This window comes from Schistosoma haematobium, chromosome 5 (genome assembly GCF_000699445.3).
Source record: "Schistosoma haematobium chromosome 5, whole genome shotgun sequence".
In the NCBI taxonomy this organism is placed as follows: Eukaryota; Metazoa; Platyhelminthes; class Trematoda; order Strigeidida; family Schistosomatidae; genus Schistosoma; species Schistosoma haematobium.
The window spans coordinates 17,452,732-17,477,744 of record NC_067200.1 but is presented as its reverse complement, the minus strand read 5'-3'; the positions used below and the strand labels follow the sequence as shown (position 1 = coordinate 17,477,744).

At 37.0% G+C, this 25,013-nt stretch overlaps 1 protein-coding gene across 1 annotated transcript; it reads right to left on the bottom strand.

Moving 5' to 3' along the window:
• Positions 1-1,635: 1,635 nt before the first annotated feature.
• On the bottom strand, positions 1,636-24,096 carry MS3_00009281 (uncharacterized protein). The gene is made up of 14 exons (XM_051217636.1): positions 23,870-24,096; positions 23,427-23,831; positions 23,249-23,386; positions 23,113-23,214; positions 22,963-23,078; positions 22,829-22,921; positions 18,975-19,103; positions 14,451-14,566; positions 12,676-12,869; positions 9,907-10,153; positions 9,176-9,290; positions 7,091-7,226; positions 3,990-4,257; positions 1,636-2,802 (listed from the first exon to the last, which is right to left on the bottom strand). The coding sequence occupies exons 2-12, from the start codon at positions 23,559-23,561 to the stop codon at positions 7,118-7,120; spliced, it is 1,494 nt and encodes a 497-aa protein (XP_051065053.1). The 5' UTR covers positions 23,562-23,831; positions 23,870-24,096; the 3' UTR covers positions 1,636-2,802; positions 3,990-4,257; positions 7,091-7,117.
• Between the last annotated feature and the right edge of the window lie 917 nt (positions 24,097-25,013).

Here is a 25,013-nt window from a genome sequence, read left to right as displayed (position 1 = left end):
AAAATTCCGACCAAAGATCTTCTTGAACTATCAATGTGCAACATATGACGAGAAATGTAGGCGTAAAAAGCAACGAAACAACGAGTGGAAACAAAGGACATCGTGGTCTATGGAATAACGCTTAACCCTACGGTTTGCATCCTGATACATATGACTGACAGAAATACATAGAGGACTACTAATTATTCAACCATATGCTCAGACAATCAAATGATATATATTCGACGATCACCCACATCGGCAGAAAACGTTAGCTGGTATAATAGTTGGCGAAACAGGCGGACGAACATACTCAGCATGGGCTCATGACGTACAGACAAATCACTCTAAAAGTACAAGTCGCCTAAACGCGTTCAAGGTTTTCACTGTGCCTTTCCTGAGATGAGGAGACACTCATATTCTAATTGGGGGCTCACAGAAAATGAAAGGGTGACAACAGAAACTCTTGTTTACTACCAGTCTTCACTTAGTACGCATCTGTGAGCTGACCCTCAACACACGACTTCGCAACGCAGTTTTTTCGTAGTCGCTCCGTACAGCAGTGTCTATCTTCTCAGGTACTCCATCGTCTCGATGAAGCAAAGTCTCCTTAGTATATCGAACACATTCTGACGACCGAAGTTGATTTATGGGTCTGATTTCATTCGTCCAACAATAAATGCAATGTCAAGGGACCTATTTTCCTTAGTATTTTGCCGGCGTATCCTTCTTCCAACCTGTAGTACCGGAGGTGGTTTTAGGAGACCAAGAATAACCTTTCTTGAACTTAAATCATAAGCATTGGTGGCGCGTGGTGATAAAGATAAACGAGAATAGCCGACTCTGAGGATAGAATTATTAGGAGGTGAAGGATGGATTTGATTGTGATCAAGATGATCCCGGATGCTACTAGAGGTACGAAGGTGGATGCCATCCCCAGGACACGCACACTATGTAAAGACGCTTTTACTTGGAGGATCTGAAAGATAAACCGAAGTTATGAAGGTCTCAGTGACCTGATGTTGTCCACACAACCCAACGGACAACTGCTTAAGGCCAGTTGATGATGGCTTATCTACGGAAGTTTCAATGTGTTAACTCCACACTTCCAAAATCTTTACGGCCGAAAGTCTGTGGAGTAAGTCAAGATTTGACACTTTTCGCGTCGACGTTTTGTAAACCCTTCCTTCATTGTGAGAACGCAGCATCGGTGCTTGTGCTGTTGTCCGAGGGGAAAACCATACATTAACCACAAACCTCCGCAATTGACAGTACTTCCCACTCGGACAGTACCTTGCTTCTCTAAGTTTTACCGTTATTCGACCGACCTAACCGGTATGGTAGAACTTAAAGGAACATGCGTCCCAGTCAACATAGGACGTTTGAAGCATTGTGAAAGGGAAATCCGACCACCACTTCAATGCAGCATCTAAAGTTTGGACGTGAATAACAGTAAGTGTCTACACTAATGCTGCGAAACACCATTTACGAAAACATGCAGGTTTTTGAACTGCTACTCTGGCGTGGTTTACAACTAAGTGAAAAATATTAAAATGAAAACCTCGTTATTGAAAATGATGCCAATTCGGTGAATTTTTTATTGACAGGGATGGCTTGTAGCACTTATTTACCATGCCTAATAGTGATCTACATTGACAGATAATGTTTGCTGGTATGAATTGGGAAAACAGGTGGATAAACATGCTTGGCATGAGTCCATGACGTACTTAACTTTTATTGATTTGGTTTGTTGGTAGACGCACACTACCTAAAAGGGTCGAGATAACCATGACTAGTGGTTAGAGCCTATGTGTGACATAGCTAAAAACCAGCCACAATAATCCAGATGCATCTAACTCCTACCATATTTCACCGCAACAACTTGGTTGTTCCCAAACCTGTGAGATTACACACCCATTCCAGGACCGAAGTTGGTCATGACCGATTCTATTGTTATTTTAACACTATAGTTCAGACGATCTGACAATCTACAGCAATTTCCTGCACTAGAAACTATAAACCAGGTTACGCGAATTCATCTGGTATCGAACAACTAGGATATTATCGGGCGAGTAGAGTACAGTAGAAAGCAAAAACACGATCGATATATTATTGCATGGTTATAATAAGCAATTAGCCTGACTGAACGAACATACAGTGGGATATCCCAGATGTTAGTTAACACTGACACAAAAGTAAGAGATTATAGAATGTAGTAAGACAGAAAAATCAAAAGTTTTCCTGACTAAGTACCTTCAAAACATTTTACGCATACAATCGACTTCTTAAATATGATAGAACCTAACACGACCCACTTGGTTTCGACATGTGATTAGAAAACTCAACTAATAATCTAACTACCTATAGAATTTATCAGTACTGGAAGACACCGATACTTTGTGATAATGATAATCATGATAGAGCTTAAAAAAGAGTTTAGGTAGTGGTCAAATACATCATCAATAGGTTGCCAACGCACGTACATGTAGCCTAAAATAACTATCTACATGGTTCATGTACTAAGAATTGCAAAGATAATATTTTGGTGCTCAGATTAATGTGTAAGGTGGAGTTGGGTCTGAACCTATCGACCGTTTACACTAGTAAGTCATTGACTCAAGATACAAATGTTACATCATAACGGTTGAAATTACAAAGCAGACAAGCAAACTTTCAAGTTAGAAATAATCGGCTTTCTATAATCATATCAAGGATATTCAATAGTACGTACAGCAAAGTACATTTACAGACATATGCAAAATATCTTCCAAAAGTTTGCAAAAACAACAGATGCCAAAAATTAAATCACAATGGAATAAGACTCTAAAATAGAGAAAACATAAGGGAAAATTAAGACAATACAACTGATGTAAACAATAGAAGTACTTATATCTGACCAATTTACTTTCAATATAGTGAAAAATGAAAGTTTTCACAAGATATTTTATATATGGAATTGTTACCTGTTGCATCCATGTGAGACCTATTTTATTTAACATCACAGTTCAGTGAGTCGAACAACTTAACCAATTAACTGGAAGATGTAGTAACAGTGCAACCAAGGGGAATAGTCATTTAGGAATGGCGACAAGGTGTTCGGAATAAAATGTTAGCTCGAGTTACTATATATAGTTTATTGCTTAACAGAAACAAATTGTTTACTTTGTAAATTTTAGTGAACTGGAAGTAATTTCTTATTTACATTATTCGTAACAAAAGAATCCGTAAAAATTAAACTTGGATGCTTCAACAACACAGGATCAATGATGTTAGTTATGTCTATAACGAACCAATTAAGTTGCTGCTACCTACCACGTCAACCTGATCTGGTGTGCCTGTAGACTATTCCTGTTGCATATGACCTACCGATTAAAGGATATCATTGTTCTATCATATCTGTGTGACTGCGACTCATATTTTTTATTCGTTTCGATCAGACACGCAATACTCGTCGAAAGTTTTGAGCGTTTCACTTAACGACTATAATTCCTTTGATTATTGTATTAATCAAATTGTTACTTTTACGTTTAGAACAGATCAAGTTTAAAGCCAAGTTGTCTTTGTTCTGATTATAGCTTTCACATAGACTCTGGATCGTTAGTTTCACGTTTACAGTACCGGTAGAGTACTTGTAAGACTAATTAAATCCTACAAAGCTCCGACCATTATCTCATCAGAAATTCATACCTTGAATGCTGTTAAATGTCAACGGAGAAGAATCATAAGGCTGATCAGATTCCTGAACTGTCTCACCACTATCTAAAAACTCAGTGATGACTAGTTTGAAGGAGATGGCTACCGAATGGCTTCCTCGTTAGAGTTAGAATTAGCTAAAGTACGCTTAGCTCAGACAGAAAAGAAATTGAGCTGGATAGGTTACGTCAAAGAGGAAGAGAACATTATAGTCAAGCTATAGCTGACAAGGTGATGTCGTACGAGTCTACAACTGCCTCAGGTGGAGTTAATCTCCCTACTGGAAAAGACAATCATATCTAAAACTTCAGACCTACCAAAGAAAGATCATAAGGTTTGATGGTAATCCCATGGACTATTTTAGTTTCATACAGAATTTCGAAGATTGCTTCAATGAAAACGTTGGATGCCGATCTAGGTTAAACTATTTGATTCAGTATGGTGATGATGAAGCCAAGGCTACTATTGCTCATTGTGTCTTGCTTGAACCAGAAGGCTGTCCCAAGACGTTAGAGTCTCTCAAAGAATCATTCGGTCAGAAGCACATCGTAGCCCGTTAATTTATTGATAAGATGCCGAACATCCCTGCAATTAAATAGACTGTTCCATATAATTTAAGAAGACTGTCTCGTGAGATGCAGATTTGTGAACACTCACATAGATGAACTATGTATTCCACAAAGACTATCAAGAATGTTTTTGAAACTCTCACTACACTTACAAAGAAAATGGGTGAAAATGCCCTGTCAAATTTTTAAAATGGATAGAGAACCTTTACTTAAGGACCTTTGTGAGTTTGTGAAAGAGCGGTCGGATACTGCTAATACCGGATACGGATTACTTGTCCATGGAGATCACTCACCAAAGGCAGTGAGGCTGTTTCTACTAAAAGAAACCTCGACTCAAAGTATAAGGCGAGTGTAGTTCCCTAGTACGAGTAAGTCTGATATCCCCTACATGTAAGACCAAGCACTCTTGGGTTGTCATCTTTATTATGTACAGAAAACCACCCCTTAGATCAATATGGAAGGTTTGGAGATAATAATACAAATGAGGGGATGAAGTTTGTAACAAAAAAGCTGTGCAATGCCCCCAAATGCCCTAGTACGGCCGAGAGTGGGGAGTCCGCTCTCCCTCTCGAAATGCTCTCACATGGCTACGCGTATACAGCCTCTGCCGGGGAAGCCATATGCATACAGTCATTCCCAAGGAAGTCTTACTCAATGTCTTCTCGCACCACGAGTGTTGTTTACGAAATTGAGAGTATTAAAGGCGAACGTCCGGCGGTCTAACCGGGTTGGTGGACATGGAGAGTCCACCTAGGGAGTTGGGAAACCCTGGTTTCAGACCAATGGTGCATATGGGCTCCAGTATCCTGAAGAAACAAATGGTGTATGAACCAATCTTTGGTCACCGGCTACCATGGGACTGCATCTCCTTACGATGTTCCACTGCCTTGTGGATCAGACCTTTAGGTCGAAGGCTCCGGGTGTGACTCCCTAAGAAAACCACCTGCTCCAGTTTTGGCACCCTGGCAGTATCACATCCCCCACATATATCAAATGAGATTTGTGTGGTACATATGTATTTGGTGCCTCCGTGTACCAATATCTATGCGTTAAGATGAATAAATAAATAAAGTTAAGCAATGTGTCTGTAGGCCAGTCATGATTAAAACACTTAACACCAGTTGGAAGTCCACCAGTTATACCAGTACGTCACAACTTCACAAAATTATGCACTACGCATAATCTTCATACATAGTGCAAAAAGTGCTGAGGCGGTTTAAATAACCAGAAAATGCCACGTTTCCAAAACTTCCTTGTTTTGCCGCCAAATTTCATCACGTCAAGTCTTCTAATTTCGTCTCAGCTGTAGACGCTACCCTAGTTAGACTGTTACTTTTATAATGTATTTTGCTACGATTTCAAGGGTTTCGCTGATGCAGTGGCTGTTCACCGAGTCTAGTCTTCCCTGGTCATTCTAGGAAATCTCCCGGACAGAATTCACCATTACTTTGAGTTAAAAGACGACTTGTTGGTATTGGCGACCACAGTGTCCAAGCTAATAGTACTAATTAACTGGCAAAATATTAGCAAGTTTAAACTTGTGCTGAGTCAGTAACCTAAGCAACATCAAGACAAATCATTGTCAGTATTAATCTAAAAAACAACTCTATATAAGAAACTAGTGGAAGTTAAGGATTAAATTGTCATGAAATTGAGATATCTTAGATTTTACGGGTAAAATAGAGAAAAACCTGAATCACTGGATTGTAGATTTATATATTTGTTTGCCGGCCGCTAACAATTACGATAAAACGTGCCTTTAACTAAAGTAACTAGTTGAAACATGTCAATAAGCAAATATACATGAGTTTCATGACTCGATGCGATAAAATCAGTGTTTTTAGTGGGGTCGGTTTGAAGTGGTAAAAGTTAGCTAAAATATGTTCAACATACAGTGATGCATATTTGCAGAAATTATGAAGGGAATTAACGGACCACAATACGCGATTAGCACGAGAAGTAGAAAATTATTAATATAATATGAAACTGTTCTCATGCTAGTAAATCAGGTTGACAAGTTATGAGAAAAACTTATATCAATGATATTAGAGGCCATCCGGTTATGAACTTCTGGTGTCTTGATATTTCTATGAACTAAGGTTACTATTGATTATTTATTAGTACGCTTCTAATGTATGGCCAAAACATTCACTGGAGTGATGAGAAACAACAAGCAGGTTGAACATAAAAATACTGGCTACCGAAATGAACGACTTGATAATTCGTCTGTAATAAAATAAGACATGTCGAATTACATGTCTTCAAAAAACACTTGTGCACTCTTTGAGAAACGCTAAGTGCTTCAAAATGATGCGAACGTGCACTTGGTTAATATTAATGCTCATCGAAATTTTGTTTAATATTAGCTAGTAATTATCATATTATTAAATCAAGTTTCTATAGAGACGTAATAAGCTCGAAAATAGTTCGCAACATTAATCGACTTCATCACTACAGTTCATTTAAAATCTGGACATAAAGAACAGTTTCTGACCTGGTTTGGGGATTCATTGAGTAACAGTTTCCTACTTTAGTTAATTAGAGAGACGGAGTAATCACCTCCGAGTGTAAGCGGTGTACACCTGGTTTTACTCTTAACTCAGTTGACTCCACAGATTGCTGATGTTTGGATGAAATAAGTAAAGGAAAATGTGAAGTTTAGTTGTGTTTCAAACGAACTACCTAATATTATTACAAAACAATTATTTTGTGGTATTATTATAGTTAGTGATCAGTTACTTATAATTATGTTTATGAGTTGCAGACGTTTAGATATAAATCGGTAAAGGTTATTCATGACATCTTTTGAGTGGCTGAATCATTTATTAGCATTTCCACAAACAACTTACCGATATTAAATAGTATGAGAACAGGAGCTAACACTTATACATTCGACACAATGGTGCCTTGTATATCATATTAAGATCAATTTTTGGACCAATTAAATCACGAATATTTTTATAACCATATCGAATCATAGTTGGACTAAGTAACAAAAACAGAATGGTAAAAAAAACAATACAGAACCACATGAAAAGGTTTGTGAGGGTATAATGTGATATATTTTGTAACAAAACAAAATTAACGATAATGGAAGACTAAAATGAACGTAGTAAAGACGATATAAAGTAAATTAATCAGTTAATTGGAGACAGTCGGTTGAATGTCAAGTAATAGTTTATTTTTGAGTTGTGCTCATCAGCACAATATATACTCACATTTTTGACATAATCGGTGGGTTATTTTAAGTGCGATTCTCGCTCACAAATTACCTTGGCACGGTCGAAAGTGAAGTGAGTCCACCTTTCATATGTAAACTGTCTTATACAGTTATTCATTTATATTATTTTATATGGAAGTAATACTTATTATCCTCATAAAAACTAGGCGTGTCAACAAGAGTGGAATGAAAAGGTGTAAATGAACAAACTTGGAAATGCATTTCCTGATATTGCTTTACCGTAGTATTATGAACTAAATCCTCCAGATTAATCGTTCGACATATTATCAAAGAAAATTACCTACTTTACTCTAGGTATTCAGCAGTATATCATAGGCATTGCATCAACTATAAAAATACAAATGAAGAAAATGAATCATTCATCTTACAGACTGGAGCTCATAAACTTGAGTTACTTTGTTCACAGCGAATTCTATTTTATACCACTTCACATTTGTGTGCCATTTTAATAATAAGTATATATTTGTTTTTATGTCATTCATAATCTTTTTTTATTTATACTTTCAATGTTTATGTAACTCAACAACTACCTTGTATAATGGTTGAAATTTTATTCAGTTTTTTGAGAAATTTGAACTTACTCAAATTGTTGATTTTTGAAAGTCGTATCAGAATTCGACACATTGATACTTGAATTTAAGGTACAGGTGCCGTTTAAGCTTAATACTTGTACCTAGACACCTAGGTGCACACCGAACATGTTTAAGAAATATTGTTATTGTTATGAGCTGTGTCTCAGACAAACGTATACTAAATTGAATCTGCCCATCGAGAAACCACGTTTCGAATGTGGTTGAAAGGGATCTGATCTTACTGCAGTCGTCGCACTAGAAAAACAACGCTAGGACCTGAGGCCTAGTGGTTGAAATTCAGGTCACCTATTAGGATCACAGCATATTTCTGGCAAGTAAGACAAGTATCCCAATTAAATATTAAGCGTAACTGGATTTAGAACTAACTATTAATTTTCTGGAGGACAAAGGTGGTTATATTACAAGAAGTCATGTTTTAAGCCAATAAAATAGTAGGAAAGGGTTGGTCAGTCACAGAACTCCTCTTTCATTTTACCATCAACAAGATATGAAGTACAAATATGTGATGTGAATTTTTTCGATACTTAGGGAAGAACATTTTGTCGATAGGATAGATTACTTAAACAACAGTTAGGTGGCTGTCAGTGTTCGAAAGTAACGAATGTACTTTTCTTCTCCATAAAAGCGTTAAGAACTTCAATGAGACTGATAGACGTTGCTACAAATAGCTGAAACGTCGATTCATATTTGGATAGCTGTGAAAATGCTTTTAAAGATTTGTCAAATACGATCAATTTCGCACGTAGAAAGCTAGCTGCTTATAGCGATCTAACTCACCCTTACAGAAGTTTTTACGTTACTATGGTCATGGGTGGTTGAGTGTATGACTGTATTATCAGAATAATCTTTATTTGTGAATTTTAACCCTTTAGAGAGAACGTTGTTCATTTCGTCTGGACAGAATGGTTATATTAGTTACCCTCACAATAAGCGCAAGTGTGTTGTATTATTCCCTAAATTTTGTATAAACAAAGGTAACACGTCTTCACTAACAGGGTAAATAAAATTACTATTACGTCATGTCCTACGATACAGCAGTGAAATAAAAAATGATCTGGAAATAGGTGTTATCAAAAAGAGCAAATTCAAAACTAGCTCACCGTTCCAGAGACAATCCCCAAGCTATAACAGACAATCCTTCAGGTAACCCCATTGGTCTGAGCATTTCCGGACGAAATAGTCCAGAATTACCTATTTCCACCCACTTCTTGAGACCTGAAATTTAAATTCGGAGAAACAGTAGAATGTAAATATCGGTATATGAGACGTTAGACCATAAGTATTATGATGGTTTGTAGTACTAAGTAGATTATTGTAAAGTGGGGTGGAGTTCTCAACTGTGACTTACTAGTTGAATACTAAATCTCCAGATTAGTGGAAAAAAGCTCCAAAAATCTACCATAAACGAACTAGGAAATGTAGTTTGTCACAACAATGGATAGTGGTTTTTCAAGTTGAGTCATGGATCGAAACTATACTTTATTCATAATAGCTTATACAGTAGCAATGTTGGGTGCCGGTTGGACGTAAATATGAAACAAGGCTTTGGACTTGCTAGTAGTCATTAAAACATGTTCACAGTCCTGAAAAATTCGTGTTATATTTAGGTTGCAACCACTTTCTAAAAAACACTAATGATTAGGAGACCGTTAAAACAAGAATGCTACGGGCTTTCCTGTAGCCCATCCGACAAACATTGAACACTTAATCCGTAATGTACCAAAAAAGCCACACTAGACCAATGAATAGGAAACCTAGGTTAATGTAAAAAGGAACAAATAAATAAGCAAATTAATAAGAATGACGAACAAAAGCATTTTTGATTATTTACCAGGATGATAACTAAAAATTTCCATACTCGGTTCAGTATATGGATTATATGCTGGTTTAAATCTCAGTTGCGTAAGTCCTAACTTTGAAAAGAATGTTCGAATTACAGTTTTCAAATGGCCTAAGCTAAGACCAAAGTCAGCGACTAGACCTTCAACTTGATGAAATTCTGCCAAATGAGTAGCGTCCAGATTTTCATTTCGAAATACACGATCAATACTGTAATATTTAGCTGGAGTAAATGGATTCTACAAACATAACACATAGAGACAATACGATAGTAAAATAAACCATATATATCATGTTTGTTTCTCGTTATGGTTCGTTGTAAGGTTAAAAGCTCATTAACTGGGGGACAATAATTCAATCAGGTAGTCATACCAAACTAATGGTTGGAAGTTTAACGAGTGAATAATCACATTGTCAGGATAACAGTTTCCATGTTACATGAAGAATCAATTTCTCTAATAAAGAGTTGGTCAGTATTTCAAGACTTAGCGAGACTTGGAAAATACACTGGTTTCAATTGTTCAGCGTCGATAAACCACTCAACATACATGTACTGTAAAATTGGACCAAATCTTTATAATAACCCTCTAAAGAGTAACAATATGTCAGTGTCTCGAACACTGTGGTTAAAATGAGTAGTAGTCATGATCAGACAACTATCTATGCAAGATTACTGTAGACAACAAAAACGTGTTTGTTACTGAAAATAGATTTTAAAATGATCATTTATGAGGACTTGAATATTTTTTTTCAAAAATGGAACCGTAATTTACTAATCACAAAGACTAAAAAGGCACACTTGACTGTAAGGCAACACCGCACTCAGTAAAGAAGAATTTCATTGGTAGATATTGCCCCTAATAATTAACACCATACTTTACAAGTGAACTGCAGACTGATCGCAAAGTGAACTCATCAATGAACAGTAAATTGCAAAAATTTACAGTCTAATAAGAGAAGTAAGAAATACAAGTACTTCAGTATATTGTGAAACTTTAAAATAAAATACGCTGAGACAGATTGAGGAATATGGATCTTCATAAGACGTTATCAGCTTTACATGATATAGCAGTTTTAAAAAAGGAAATGATCAACTTGATGAGATTAGCTATTATACATTCATTATGAACGGACAGAAGAAAGACAGTGATTCAAATGTATGTACATAACTGATTTTTCGTTTTAGGAGTACAAGTTCTCAATACATCTAGATTATCGATACAGGGTTGTGGAAACAGCTGAATTTCATTAAAATCATGAACTGATCTCAGTTAGACTACCACTGGAAGATTGTTTCGTCTTAGTATGGAACGCACGCAAGAATCGAGTCCAAGAACTTTGGTCTCACGCGCAAGCGCTTATCCACTAGACCACTGAGTCGGCATCTAATGACGTTAATGTCTAACTTCAATCAATCCACAATATTATGTGACCATCTTCTATTGTCTTCGGTCGGCAACTCCCTCACACTCGACATAGTTTGGCTACACTGGGCACGGCTTTTCACCAGAACTCTGAAATGTTTTTTTCAAAGCTAGTCACCAGTAACCACATTATAATTTTCAGTATGGGGTAGACGAGACTTTTGAAATCCATTGAACTTGCGAACCAACGGAAGGTCCCAGGTCACTTTCCCGTATGTGGGATCGTGGCTGCACGCTCCTGAAGAGTCTCATACTAGGGTTGAACGGACATCGTAATTCCAGTTTTCCAACGGTGGTCTAACTTAGATCGGTTCATCATTCCAATACGATATCTAGGTTGTACAGACAGGTTCCTCCTAAAAATTCTACATTACCTCTTTCGTACTCTTAGAGAAGTTGAATATTTTTATATTTAAGCGTACTAATACTATTGCAACCTAACTTTTGTTTTATCACCTTTTCAATTCAACGCGACAATACTTGCTCCTTCAATTCAACACTGTTGACACAATGAATTACCTGTAGGGTCAGTGAAATTCCACTGAGCCCTAGCCAAATCATCCGGCAGTTCGGTAACTGAATATCAAACAAATCATCGATCCTCGTCAAGGTCAAGGACAACCAACACGCATCAGTTAATCGTACGCCATGGACTGGCCGATGTGGCAGTGGTCTTACTTTCTCTTGTATCTACTTTAACTAATATATTTCTGTAATAACGTCCTCTGTGTTGTACAGTCTTCAAAGCATCTATGGTACATTGATATGTCAATGGGGCAGTCCACGTAAGGTGCTGACCACGAGGTGTGATTTCGACGTTAGCTGGTTCGTCACTCCATTCCCGTCTAACTCGAATAGGCCTCTGATCACTCGACATAGATCATATACGTTGGCGATCGACATACCCTTGCTTTGATATGACAATTATTATTCTTAGTTCCTAGGTCACCAACGATACCTATAGCCAACGAAATACCAATTATTTCATATTCACTGGTGAGGTATTAAATCTCTTCGCCAGTGATTCGCCATATGAATATATCAGGCCAACTGAGGTCAGGTAATTCTTTATAGTAATCAGTATTTTGGAACTCATCCAACGTGATCCTTCTTATTAAATCAAAAGTATAAACACTCCACAAGATCCCATTAGCCTGATTGACAGGGAATATTCTGAGCAACAGTAGTTTTGTTCATGTTAAACCATGTAATGTGATATTCAACCATTAGTAAATCGCCAAAACAACAACATCAGATGCTTAATATTTGAACAGAATCTGTCGTCATTCTTCAGAAAATAAGCTTAATTATTCTCACTGTAGAAAGATCTCACCTACCTTTTTAGATAACGCATGAAGCATTCGGGCGCTCACTGCTGTTGTATGTGTACGCAACAAATTTTTCTCCGCTTCCTCTATTAGCCACGGTGACTGATAGCCTCGACTACCAAAAGCACCTTGACTATGCACAGTACAAACTTTATCAATGTAACAAGATTCAACTGTATTGTTGATATCCGAAATCTCAGGATCTACAGATGAAAATATATTAATAATGGCGCATGAAGACAATAGAAGTGAAGCTATAATCAAGTCGCAATCGATTTCAGAATTTACAATACAACAACACAAATTTTAAATAATCGCATTTTCCATATAGTATGCTAGTCATTATAAAACATAAATGACATTAGTTTGGAGCTTTAATTAGTAATCAGTCGGTTACAAGTACGGCGAGAACACCAGCAAACTAAAACCAAACAAGTAATCCATTGAACTGTCGTAGAAAAAGAAATATAAACAAAGACCAACCGTAACAGCATCTCAAATTAAGTTTCATATTCCATTCCAACTGGTGTGATTAGTTCTAATCCCAAAGTATCAGTCACTGTTGACAATAAACAACAACAATTATACTCTAGTCAATCGGTTACATATGAGCACATACTTAACTTGTTAGTGATATTCCTCGAAACACTGGCATACCAGTTGGTCAATCATCGTCTTTCGAAAAATATCGTCCATTTTAGATCAAACTTTTAATGATGTTGGTCAGTAAAATTAACAGATTAATACATAACATCAAACACATTACATAACTGAGTGAACAAATAAATGGGGGAACTGTCTACTAAGCTAAATATCTTTGTCAAGTAGATGCCCAAGATGAATATGATGCAATTATATCTCATGAGGCTTCCGACAATTTAGAAACTGTCAGGTAATGAGTTCACACACTTGAAGTCCCTTTAAATCAGAACAAGGAAGGATGAGTGTGTCGTTAAAACTTGCGTACAGATACATTTCAATTATCCTTACAATGGAAATTGCAATTTTCACGAGTTGTGAGATAGAGACGATGAATTACTACTGTATTAGTCATTATTGCAAAGAACATCCAGTTGACAAACAACTTAATGTTTTGAATGACAAATATACTAAGTACAAGTTCCAAAAGCAACAATCATAGGAAGTAACAGATTCATATGAAATATTCACGTGAAACCGGGTGCTCAATGCGAAGAACCCTCTAATTAGATAAGTAGCATGTAACAGGCATGTAACAAAAAGCTCTATACAAAATGTAAAATTTGGTCACTAATTACACCGAACAAAAACTCTCACACAAAACAACTCAAAGCATTAACATCGCTTTGCAGGTTGAAATAACTGTGAATTTACGGTTTAAGAAACTTAGATGACATATGTTAACATTTCCAGTGGTAGTATCGCTCGCCAAATTATCATTATTGTTATTACCATATTGTAAGTTCCATGTCCCAATTTCACTTGTTCCTTTTGATCTATAACTTTTCTGTATCTCTGCCACCATCATTCGAATTGTTACTTCGGCACATTTTCTCTTTATCCTCTGTGATTATGTAAACTGTGGTCAGATAGACCGACAAACATTTTGCCTAACTCGATATTGTTGGAAGATGACTAGCACTAACTGTATTCACTTTGACAATGGACTTCTGTCAATAATTAGAATATAAAAACAGTACTGCCCAACGAACAAACAAACCAACCATCCTACAGAAGATATTCACATAGACACAAAAAGACTAAATAATTCGACGCAAAAAGCCCATAGCAGGCTAATAACTTACCTGAAAGGAAAAATGTATCATGAGAATCTCGAGCAGGATGTTGTTGTGGTTGAAAAAGACTATCGAAATTCCAAAAACTGCACTCAACATAATTGTTCGTAGGCATTTCTGAAAACCTGAAATGTTTAGGATGCGGAATGAATGTGATGAACAGAAATGGAAAATCAGGTCTCTCAAAAACTAAGGTACCGTTGTAAAGTTTTCAAAACTTATGAGGGCTTTTGAGAATGCTTTTTCATTAAAAAGGCAACTCATGATGACTATGAAGTAAATAGTGGAAAATGACCTTTCAACCACATATCAACATGGAAAATATACATTTATTTTAATTAGTCTTAACGGAATACTTGATTTGCACAAACGTGGCCTACCGTAGCATAGGACTATGAGATCTCATTCTTCACTGATATTGTTTTATTTGTTTTGAGAGAACTACAACTTGAAAAAATGAGTAGTAAATGACGTCTAGTCTCTACGATCCTTTCTAGTCAGATTAGAGTGACTTGAACACTACATGCTAGACCTACCTAACTTCGAAACACTGAACATGAATACTCCATAAATATCTGCTAATAGTCTGCGCTGGCGATCAATGATACTTCTAGTTAAAGGATTTATAAGGTCCGACCGAATGGAGTTGTAGGTTAGGCGATTCCCTTTCAAATGTTCGATCAGAGCTTTTCAACCACCACTCGCATTCACCATACTTCTTACAACTGACTAGTCAGTACCTTGGACATTAGTACAAAGGGTGATTTACAAGTTGATGTGTGTGCATCCATACTTCCCAACGCGATTTATTAGCACTACAACTACGTACTTAAGACAAGTAAGCTTTCAGAAAAATGAACCCAATGAAATTAACCCAGAAGTAGTTGATAATTTTAAAATAATATTTAATAATGATTAACTAGTTCACAACTCACCACATATCGTGCGAGATAATCGCGACATATTACTACTTACAAATTGGTAGTTGAAAATCAAGTATGCACAACACTAAGACTCAGTTACAAAACTACCCTTAAATGCAACATATATACCGAAGACAGATTGTTTTTTATTCTATTGAGATCAATCATTTGCGGACAACCACAAAAAACAAACAGCTGCATTATAATGGAATATAACGTTTCATATCATTGGTTAAGTTATAATGTAAAACCGAGAAAAAGTTCCAGAACACATTGGACTGGACTGCACATTGATGAATTTTCGGTGGTCTTATTAACTATACTAGCAAATTGAAATTCTATTTCACACGACACAAAATGATGTTGGAATAGTTGACATATAGGAAGACATTTGCATTTCCTACTGAGGATTTCGGTATTTTAAAGCATGTTAATTTTATCAAATCAACGGTAAAATCACACTCATTTTGTTAAATACGTTCTTCAATGCCTAGGACAACGGGAGTGACACGCTGAAACTTAGAATGTAGATACAGCATATTGAAATATACCCAAAGGAAGTCAAACAAAAATTCCTATAATCATACAATCGTGACAATAGAAAAATAAATACGATTAGAGTACTAAATTAATAACCTTCAGTTAAAACATTCTCTATTAAGACACTACCATATATGAGTCCCTTTCAGTTGTCACAACATAGCAAGCACAAGAAGACGAAATCATCGACATAAGTATAAGGGCACTAAAACTAGTGAGAGTACTAGTGATAGTAGGAAAAGATTATCTATTACAATTATTTGAACACATAAACATCGGTACATAGGGGGTCGAAATAGATATGCGCCACACAAATTAGTTATCATTCAACTTTTGTGTGGGCTGGAATACTTTCCGGGTGTCCAAACCGAAACAGGTGATTTCCTTAGAGATCCACTCTTCGAGACTTTGGTTTAGAGATCTAATCCACGATGCAGTCGAGCAACGTCAGGAGACCGGGTTCTATGGTGGCCGATGACCAAGAATAGGTTGCCACTTCACTTGTTCCCTGGGGATCCTAAAGCCAATGCGCATCACTGGTTTGGAATCCGAGTTTTCCAACCCACCTAGGTGAATCTCCGTGCCCACCAACCCGGTTTAAGTGCCGGACATTCTCTTTTCGTCCTTCCAATTTCGTAAACAATACCCCCACTGCGAGAAGGAAGTGGTCAAATGAGAGAATTTCGAGGAGAGCGAACTCTTCACACTCACGGCCGTACCAGGGCATTTGGAGGCATAGAAAAGACTATGTATTGACAATGTGATTCGGGAGGAATTCGTGGAGTAAAAAAACACAAAATATTTTTCGACCTTAGGATCTAGGGAGAAACGAAGAGTAAGTGTATTTGCACTATTTCGATCGCTTCCGAGACATCTCGTCCAACATCTCTAGCAATTAGATAAGATAATCATGTAGACCCTAATCTAGTAGTCCGCACATACCAACACGGCTCAAACAGTCAATCACTTCATGGGCTGATATATATATATAAGTGGCTGACCCAATTCATAAGCCAAGGTGTCCTTGCTTACCAGATTCTTAACATCGCAAACACTGTACCATTCAACAACAAAATGATTGGTGAAATTATGAGAGTAATTACACCGAGATATAATCAAACGCAGCATTGTATTTGTTGAAAATGCAGATTTAATAAATAAAACTGTTGTCTCCCAACACATGCTGAATTACAAATATTACACTGAATGAAACCATCGACCACATAAGCGAATAACTAACAGAGAAGAAATAGTTATATTGATACCGGAAGGTAACATGAGCGGGCTTCTAATCAAATGCACAATGAATATCCAATCCACATATAACAATAAACTTTACAGTTAGACAGATAGATTAGGAATAGAATCTCCCGCAGGTTCGATATTTACGGATATTTTTCTAACAAAACTGGGGAACGAACCGTTTTACAAAACTTAGAATAATATTTAAAACTATCATTATTATGCATATGACACACTAAATGTATGCAACAAAATAGTTTGTCAACGAAAACTTCGAATCTCATTTAATAATGCATTGCCATCAGTACGTTTGATACGTGAGGAGAAACCTAGTAACAAAATATTTCTAGACGTATTTCCGACAATAATTTTACTACGAATAATAATGATAATAGCAATAAAAATATTGTTAGTATTATTATTAACGGGATAACAATCATTCTAATTTGTATTAACTTTTTGGATACCAATCTGATTTACTGATAAGGACTCACTAAATTTAAGTGTGTGAAAAGGTCTTCAGTAAAGTTAAGAAGTAATACAAAAAGGGTATAATGACGTGTTTTGTTAGTGTATTTAGAAAACGATCAACGTGTAATGCACCATTTCCAACTAACAGCACTAACTTTAATGATAGGGAGTGAAGTAGTTGAACTCATCAACCGCTCCATTTATCTTGAGATTCTCATCAGTACTGATGGTCTGGTGTCTCACAAAATCCAGGCAAAATTCAGAAGACTCGATCGGCTTTCGATAACTCGTGTCACTTTTACCGTAGGTGAGATATCCGTCTGCCAACCAAACGGCGAGTTTACCATGCAGCAGCTCGCTCTGTACTTCTTCATGGATACGAAGAATGATCATTAAGAGTAGAAGATATTAGTGGGTTACTGGTATTCGATCATAGGTGTCCACGAAGCATAGCCCGTGTATTTTGGGACCAGAGTAAGTAATGCCTGGATTAGGAATAGGGTAATAGGTAAGGATGTCAAATCGATGGACGAGATAATAAATCTTGATCAATTGAGGTGGTTGCGACATTTGTCACATATGCCAAACCACTACCTACCTCGACGAGTGATGTTTCCTGGTGCAGGAATAGGCTGGAAAAAAACTATAGGGGCCAAACCAAAACATGGAATCAGTCCATGAAGTCACTGGTAATTAAACTTAGCAATGGTAATAAATATAGGCTACCTGGTTTGGGTATGCGTGACTATTGTAACCAGTGGTTGCAGACTTTGAATGTTATGGTCCAAAATCGTCTGCAATGACGCAGGTGCATCCATTCGTTGTCTGTCCCTAAGTTCTGAACTTCTAGATTCGTCATAAACATTTTCGTGTTTTTATTCCACTAGTTTATATTTTCTTTTTAAATCGCGTCGTTAATGCTTAATCTTTTTAATTACCACTGATACTGTTACTACCTCTACGATTCTGGGATTTGACCTGACGATTTGATCTTTCTGTGCTAAGGGGTACGGCAACTCCAATCGATGTACATACGTACCAGGCTATATGTTGTGATTGATAAACTGACTGAACACATCAACTTACTCAACCATGACTTGTATATGCATGGTTTAATATACCGTTTAATGTAACATTATTTATGGCCTGAAGATATTAGAGACAATTATTCACTAAAATACTCCTTATCTTTTTTAGATTTAACAGTTGACAATCAACAGTAATTCCTTAATCAAATGTTCACTAAACAAGAAGTAATGAACAGATGTCAAACGAACACCAAGCACACATATTTGAGAGGTATGACTTAAACTCATGAAAAAAATATCACGATAAAACAAAAAAAAGAGCAACATACCCCATATCACAAAGTATCCTACAGAATTCTGAGCGTACACGCAGAAGAGGATGAAGATGTCCAGATGGTAAAGCGGCACCAAGAGAGTAAAAGTTATAAGCCTTAAATTGAGCTGTTTGCCACTCTCCACTACCGAAAATATATGCACAAACCACATAAAAACAGAACATTAATTTGAATAGGAGTGGTAATAACAATGGTAAAGTTAATAACACTTTGTGACAGTAGTTATTTGTACTGGGATTTCAGACACACTTATTTCAGAGCTACAGATTAAATTATGTGTAGTGGGACTTGAACTGAATATTCCTCAGGTGAGTTAATTGAATCTTTATAATTACATTTTTCGAAAAGTTAAGAGCAACATGTACATCAAACCAGTTATTTATATGATGCTAGCAATAAATGACAGTATCCTTTTGGACGAATGGATCTAATTTCACTGCTAATAGTATTTACCTTAACCGATTGCGACTGAAGAAGCAGGATGAAAACTAATTGACTTTAAGAACACATATAGTTTCTTAAGTTAGCCAAGTACATCAAACTACTACGGAGGTTGATAATTTTAACCAACCGTATTAATTTTAGTGTGATTTGGCACAGCTATTTAATTAGAGCATAATAGAAACCAAAAGTTCCACAAAGTCTAATAATACGGTAAAACCAAGTGAACATAACGCTGATAACTACTACTTACGAAAGACACCAAAGAATTCTTGAGACAATATTACTATACGCACCTGATTAGAGTTCATCAATTTGTGTGTGGGCTGTGATACTGCCCGGGTGCCCAAACCGAAGCAGGTGGTTATCTTAGGGGGCCACTCCCCGAGCCTTTGACCTAAAGGTCTAACCCACAAGGCAGTGGAGCATCGTAAGGAGATGCAGTCCCATGGTAGCCGGTGACCAACGATTGGTTCATACGCCATTCGTTCCCGCAGGATACTGGAGCCCATGTGCACCATTGATTTGGAATCCGGTTAAAGCGCCGGACCTGGCCTCTCCGAGTTGAGGACGTTAGACGACTCTCTGTGTTCGATCATCGCTGTCTCCGAAGGATTGCTGACATTCAGTGGCAACACCATGTCAGTAATGCAGAGGTTCGGCATCGTGTGTTCGGGCACAGAGATGATAACTCAATTGGTGTCACCATCTTGAAACACCGACTTCGGTGGCTTGGACATGTTCTCCGAATGTCGTCCCAGAGAATTCCACGTCGTGCATTATTTGCCGACTCTGGGACTGGTTGGAAGAGGCGGAGAGGTGGTCAGTGCATGACATGGTGTCGTGGCATGAAAGAAAGCTGCAAAGGACTGGCTTGTGTTGGTCCTTCACGACTCCCTGGTTGGGGTCCGAGAGATGGTGCTACACAGTGGCTAGAGACGTTATCAGATATGGCTCAGAATAGAAGCCAGTGGCGATCCTGCTGTAACCTTCTTTTACTTTCTTTCTAAAAAGTGGTTGTGTCTCCTTTACCTGAAAGATTTCTTCTGATTGTACCTTTTCGTTCCGTCGTTACTACCACACTACCTTACTCCAATCTCTTCGTCATTGTTCTCTTTTTCTTTTGCGTTCCCTAGTTTTTTTTTTTCTATTTCTCTTCGAATTTTCATTGTTTTGTGTGGCGCATATATATTGGCGCTCTCTTGTACCAATATTTATGTGTTCAAATAAATAAATATAATAATAATACGCACCTGATTACAGTGCTCAAAGTTGTCCGATCCTTTCTTTTCATCATCAAACTGCCAAACAGTGAATATGCTGTGCAGAAATCTGCTGTCAAACTTTACATCAGCTAAATCTAACCGCTGAAAACCCATAAATGTGTGAGTTACGAGTACTCGACTATAGATGTCTTTGGAATTTTCATTGAAAATTGTAGGACCACTAAGATGGTGATTTTGAAGTTAGCCGATTTGAGTGCCCAGGCTACTGACCATATGATTAGATTGTATTATACTAAGTGAGACACCATCTGCAGAACTATACAATGCTACTAGGAGCAGGGCTAAACTAAATATTGCAAGGACGACTAAATTAACATACACTACTGATTCCTGTGGCCATCAAATGTTTTAGTGAGAGATTAAATATATTTCAACACCACTGATGATGTTGAGAATCCTAGATAGTGTTGCCCAAAACTAATAACAGACTGTAGTTTGCATAGAGCTACAGAAAGTAGTATTTTCATCTGAATTGTGACCATCAAGCTCTACTAGAACCCAAGCAAAACATCCCTAAGCCAAAACACCCGACCTGAGGATCCAAGACTCCTGTTAGTACTACGATATTTGTCGAGTTTTTTCTTGAGACCGTTCGGAAGGGATAGAACTTTTAATATAAATGGGCCGTTGAGTGAATTGAAGTGTAAACAAAATAGGAATAAAAACATACATATGAGTGACGGTGTAAATGTAACCAAGTTGTTCCGAATATAGTATGCAGGGAAACAAAGTAGAGCATCAGTATATTCTCCGATAGTAGTCATAAAACTCGTGGGCTGAGATACAGGTTGCATGAACCACATCTAACTGGTGTGTATTTCATACTTTCAGAATGTAATATATTTCTAAAAGACACTGAACGTTTGCCAATAAAGTGCGATTTACATAGCTTGTGTATTATTGCACAATATAACAATATCATCCGCATACTCAAGAAGTCTTTCTCTAGGAAACGGATCCACACTATTACTACGTAGTTTCTTTAAGGCTGTTTTCAGAACGTCATTCAAAGAGAGGTGGTAGTATAGAAGCGTTTCGATGGAGGACAGACATTTCCTGTCCTTGGTTGTACCACAGTATTTGGAGATGGTACAACTCGACGGCCTGAGACGTTATCAGATATGGCTTAGAATAGAATCTAATGACAATCTTGTTGTATCTTTCTTTGAATCTCTCGTGACAGAAAAAGCTTCTCTCAGTTGTCTTATGAACTCAACTGTACTTTTCATTATATACTATTTGTATTTACCTTTTCTCTTCGATTTTACTCAATTGTTTTCTTCATAATGTCATCTCCGTATTTTGTGTAGCGCATTCTATCCTGTTGCACAGTTGTACCAGATTTGTGTGTACTAAATAAATAATTACCTTGATGACTCGTCGTACCGAAGTTTCTTTACGTGTTATAAGTAAATGAATAAGGATAACTAACAAACTTGTCTTCAGAGTAATTAACTAGATGAGATAATTGTTTGCTCGAACAGGATAGAAATATATACATAGTATACTTCTTAATATACATTGTTGAGATCATTGACAAAGCTTACTTAATTACGAATAATAAGAAAAATCTGTCGAACTGTGACTGTGTTCAAAGTGCACTTTTACACCTTTTAGTATCATATTTGCGAGTGGCATAAAAAATTGATTTGGCAAAAATGGATGGTGGCTAGCAGTGAAATTCAGGATGCGCATTCCGTCCTATTTGAGACTCGGCATCTAGATGTACTTGCATCTCTGAGTTGATGCTTACTTCAAGACTCGAACAGAGAACCGTTCGCTTCAAACGCCATCGCGTTATCCACTTATCCACTGAGTCTGGATAACCCTTAACTTTTGTTTATAATGCTCCCGATTTAAGGTAATCCACAAAGAATGAACATGTGTCAATAAGAGACTGGTCTATTTCAGTCCTAAACATTAATGGGAAGATTCAAACAACCAATACAAAAAATGAATTAGATTGATTTGGGTTTCAAGAAGTGAGTATCTTATTTTGTATTTGTGAAATCCCGTTAGGTATGAAATCACAAGTGTGCCAGGTCATTATAATATGGCTTGGGAAGATCCACATCTGACAAAATACAGAGGCAAAAACACTGTAATTTTACGATTTCTCACCTGGAAAGCAACTCAGATGATAAATCTGTTTCTTCAGATCTTATATTTGTTGAAAATGATGGGCCTTTTCGTACCAAGTAGGATGTGCGCTTTCTATAAAATTACGATTGTGATGAAAAATAAGATTAGCATACGATTCGGTAACTAGTTTTCGTTTTTTCAATTGGGACTTCTCGTTATCTGATAGAGGACGTTTAGACTCTTTTACATCTAACAATAAATGTTGTACATCATCCTTGACTTCTGGAATCTAATATGATATTTTTGATTAATTACACAATTACCAAACGATACAAATAAGGTACACCAGCTTCATTCTTAACTAGTGATACCCACTTCGACGAAAGGGCTTTGCTAATACCTATTTTAGCACCTGGAAACATTTTCTATCAAATTGTAAATTTGAGATCAGTAACAAACCAAAATATCACTTTGTGGTATCCCTGATTCTGGAATAGCACAGTATACTCTGTATTCATGACTACCACTGTTTAGAATCTCATCACCTTCATCTGTTAACTGTAAAATAACCTCGACCACATCTTTACAATCTATTATCTACAGACAGCGAAATATATAAGCGTTTTCAAGAACGCACCCCACTATAGTTTTCCAAACTTTTTATTCCTCCAACAACTACTTGATGATCGACTCCAAGCTTCTCAGCCAATTTATCTGATTTAAAATAACTTCCACCCGTTAACTCAAGAAGAATCAGGTTCTGAATGTCCATTGGGTTTTAATCGTTGAATTAAACAAGAAAAGGAAGGAAAGATCGTAGCTAGGTTACGTTAGCCCTGAAATTCAAGAAAAGGAAGAATTCTTTCACAGCTGGGATTAGGAATATGTTTCCTAGTTACGTAAACTTATCCCTCCTTCTTCAAATAAACAACTTTATAAGATCATAAAAAAGCCTGTAATTTACAAATAGATAGTTCCTTTAGTGTTGTTCCTCTTATGTTGTCCTAGCATTAGTTGTAGGCATCCCAGTACTTATTTGACACTAAGAATTCTGAATCAACCTGGGTACAAAAGGCTTACACTACCAAAATAGTCCCATGCTTTAGCTAAAAATGAGTATACACTAATATTTTTGAAAATTATGCTTCCTTGAATGAGTTTAGAAAAATGTGATACAAATTATTGATTTCCACGCATTAAAATTAACAACTCGACTGCTTGCAATCCTCATATACGGCTAAACCCATGCCCCACAGAACTGCAGAACGCTCTTAACAAAATGACCACGCCTGGAACTGTACAACGTTAGTTTAATTGTGTATACTTTTTTTGGTTTGACTTCTGAACAATCAATAAAGCGTGAAATAATAGAAGCATGTGACACCCTCAGAGAACTGTGGATGGTGACAGGAAACTACATCTCTTCAGAAAATATGTCATAGAATGGTTATTATCACTCCCAACCCCATAGGATAGAAGCAACTATGTGTTCCATTATGTCATTAAGAGGACAAACAGAAAGCACAGTCATACCCACAGTTATTGCAAGTCCTCTTGGCTTGTATTCACATAGAGGAAAATAAAATGAGAAGGGCATTAACGATATTTGCTTTCCTGAAGCAATAATGATAGCTGCATTATCCCTTTTTCTCGTTCTTATTCGATTTTTTCATGGACATTCTTTTATAGTTAACGCTGTCATTTATGACTTTTCAGGACCTACCAGGAGGTCCACCTATCTACTCCCAATACTCAGATGACAAAGTTCTCTGAGGGAATACAGTGTCATCTAATCACCACGAGCGGAAAACCAAGCATGTTTGGGATGTGCTTTCTCCGTCTAAATGTAAGATGTTGCTTGAGAACTGCGTTGACGTCTGAACTAATGATGTAGACTGAAGTGGTTGAGCGAGTTAAGCACCCCATTTATTTTCGAAGTCTCGCCAGACCTGTCAGGTCGGTGCCTGACGAGATTTTGACAAGGTTTCAGAAAGCTCACCTGTCTCTTGTCCAATTGCAGCATCTGCTGCACAACCGAGATGTCCGTCTATCAACTAAAGAATAAATGTATTGCGTAGCATTTCAACCTTTCCTACTCCATGTTTACAAATCATGGCCTTTAAAAGTAGGTGTCCGTAGTTTGCTAGTATCTAGTCATCGAAACCTTCGAAGCATTGCCAACGTGTTGTGACCGCCAAGTAAGGAATGCTGAGGTTGGGCTCAT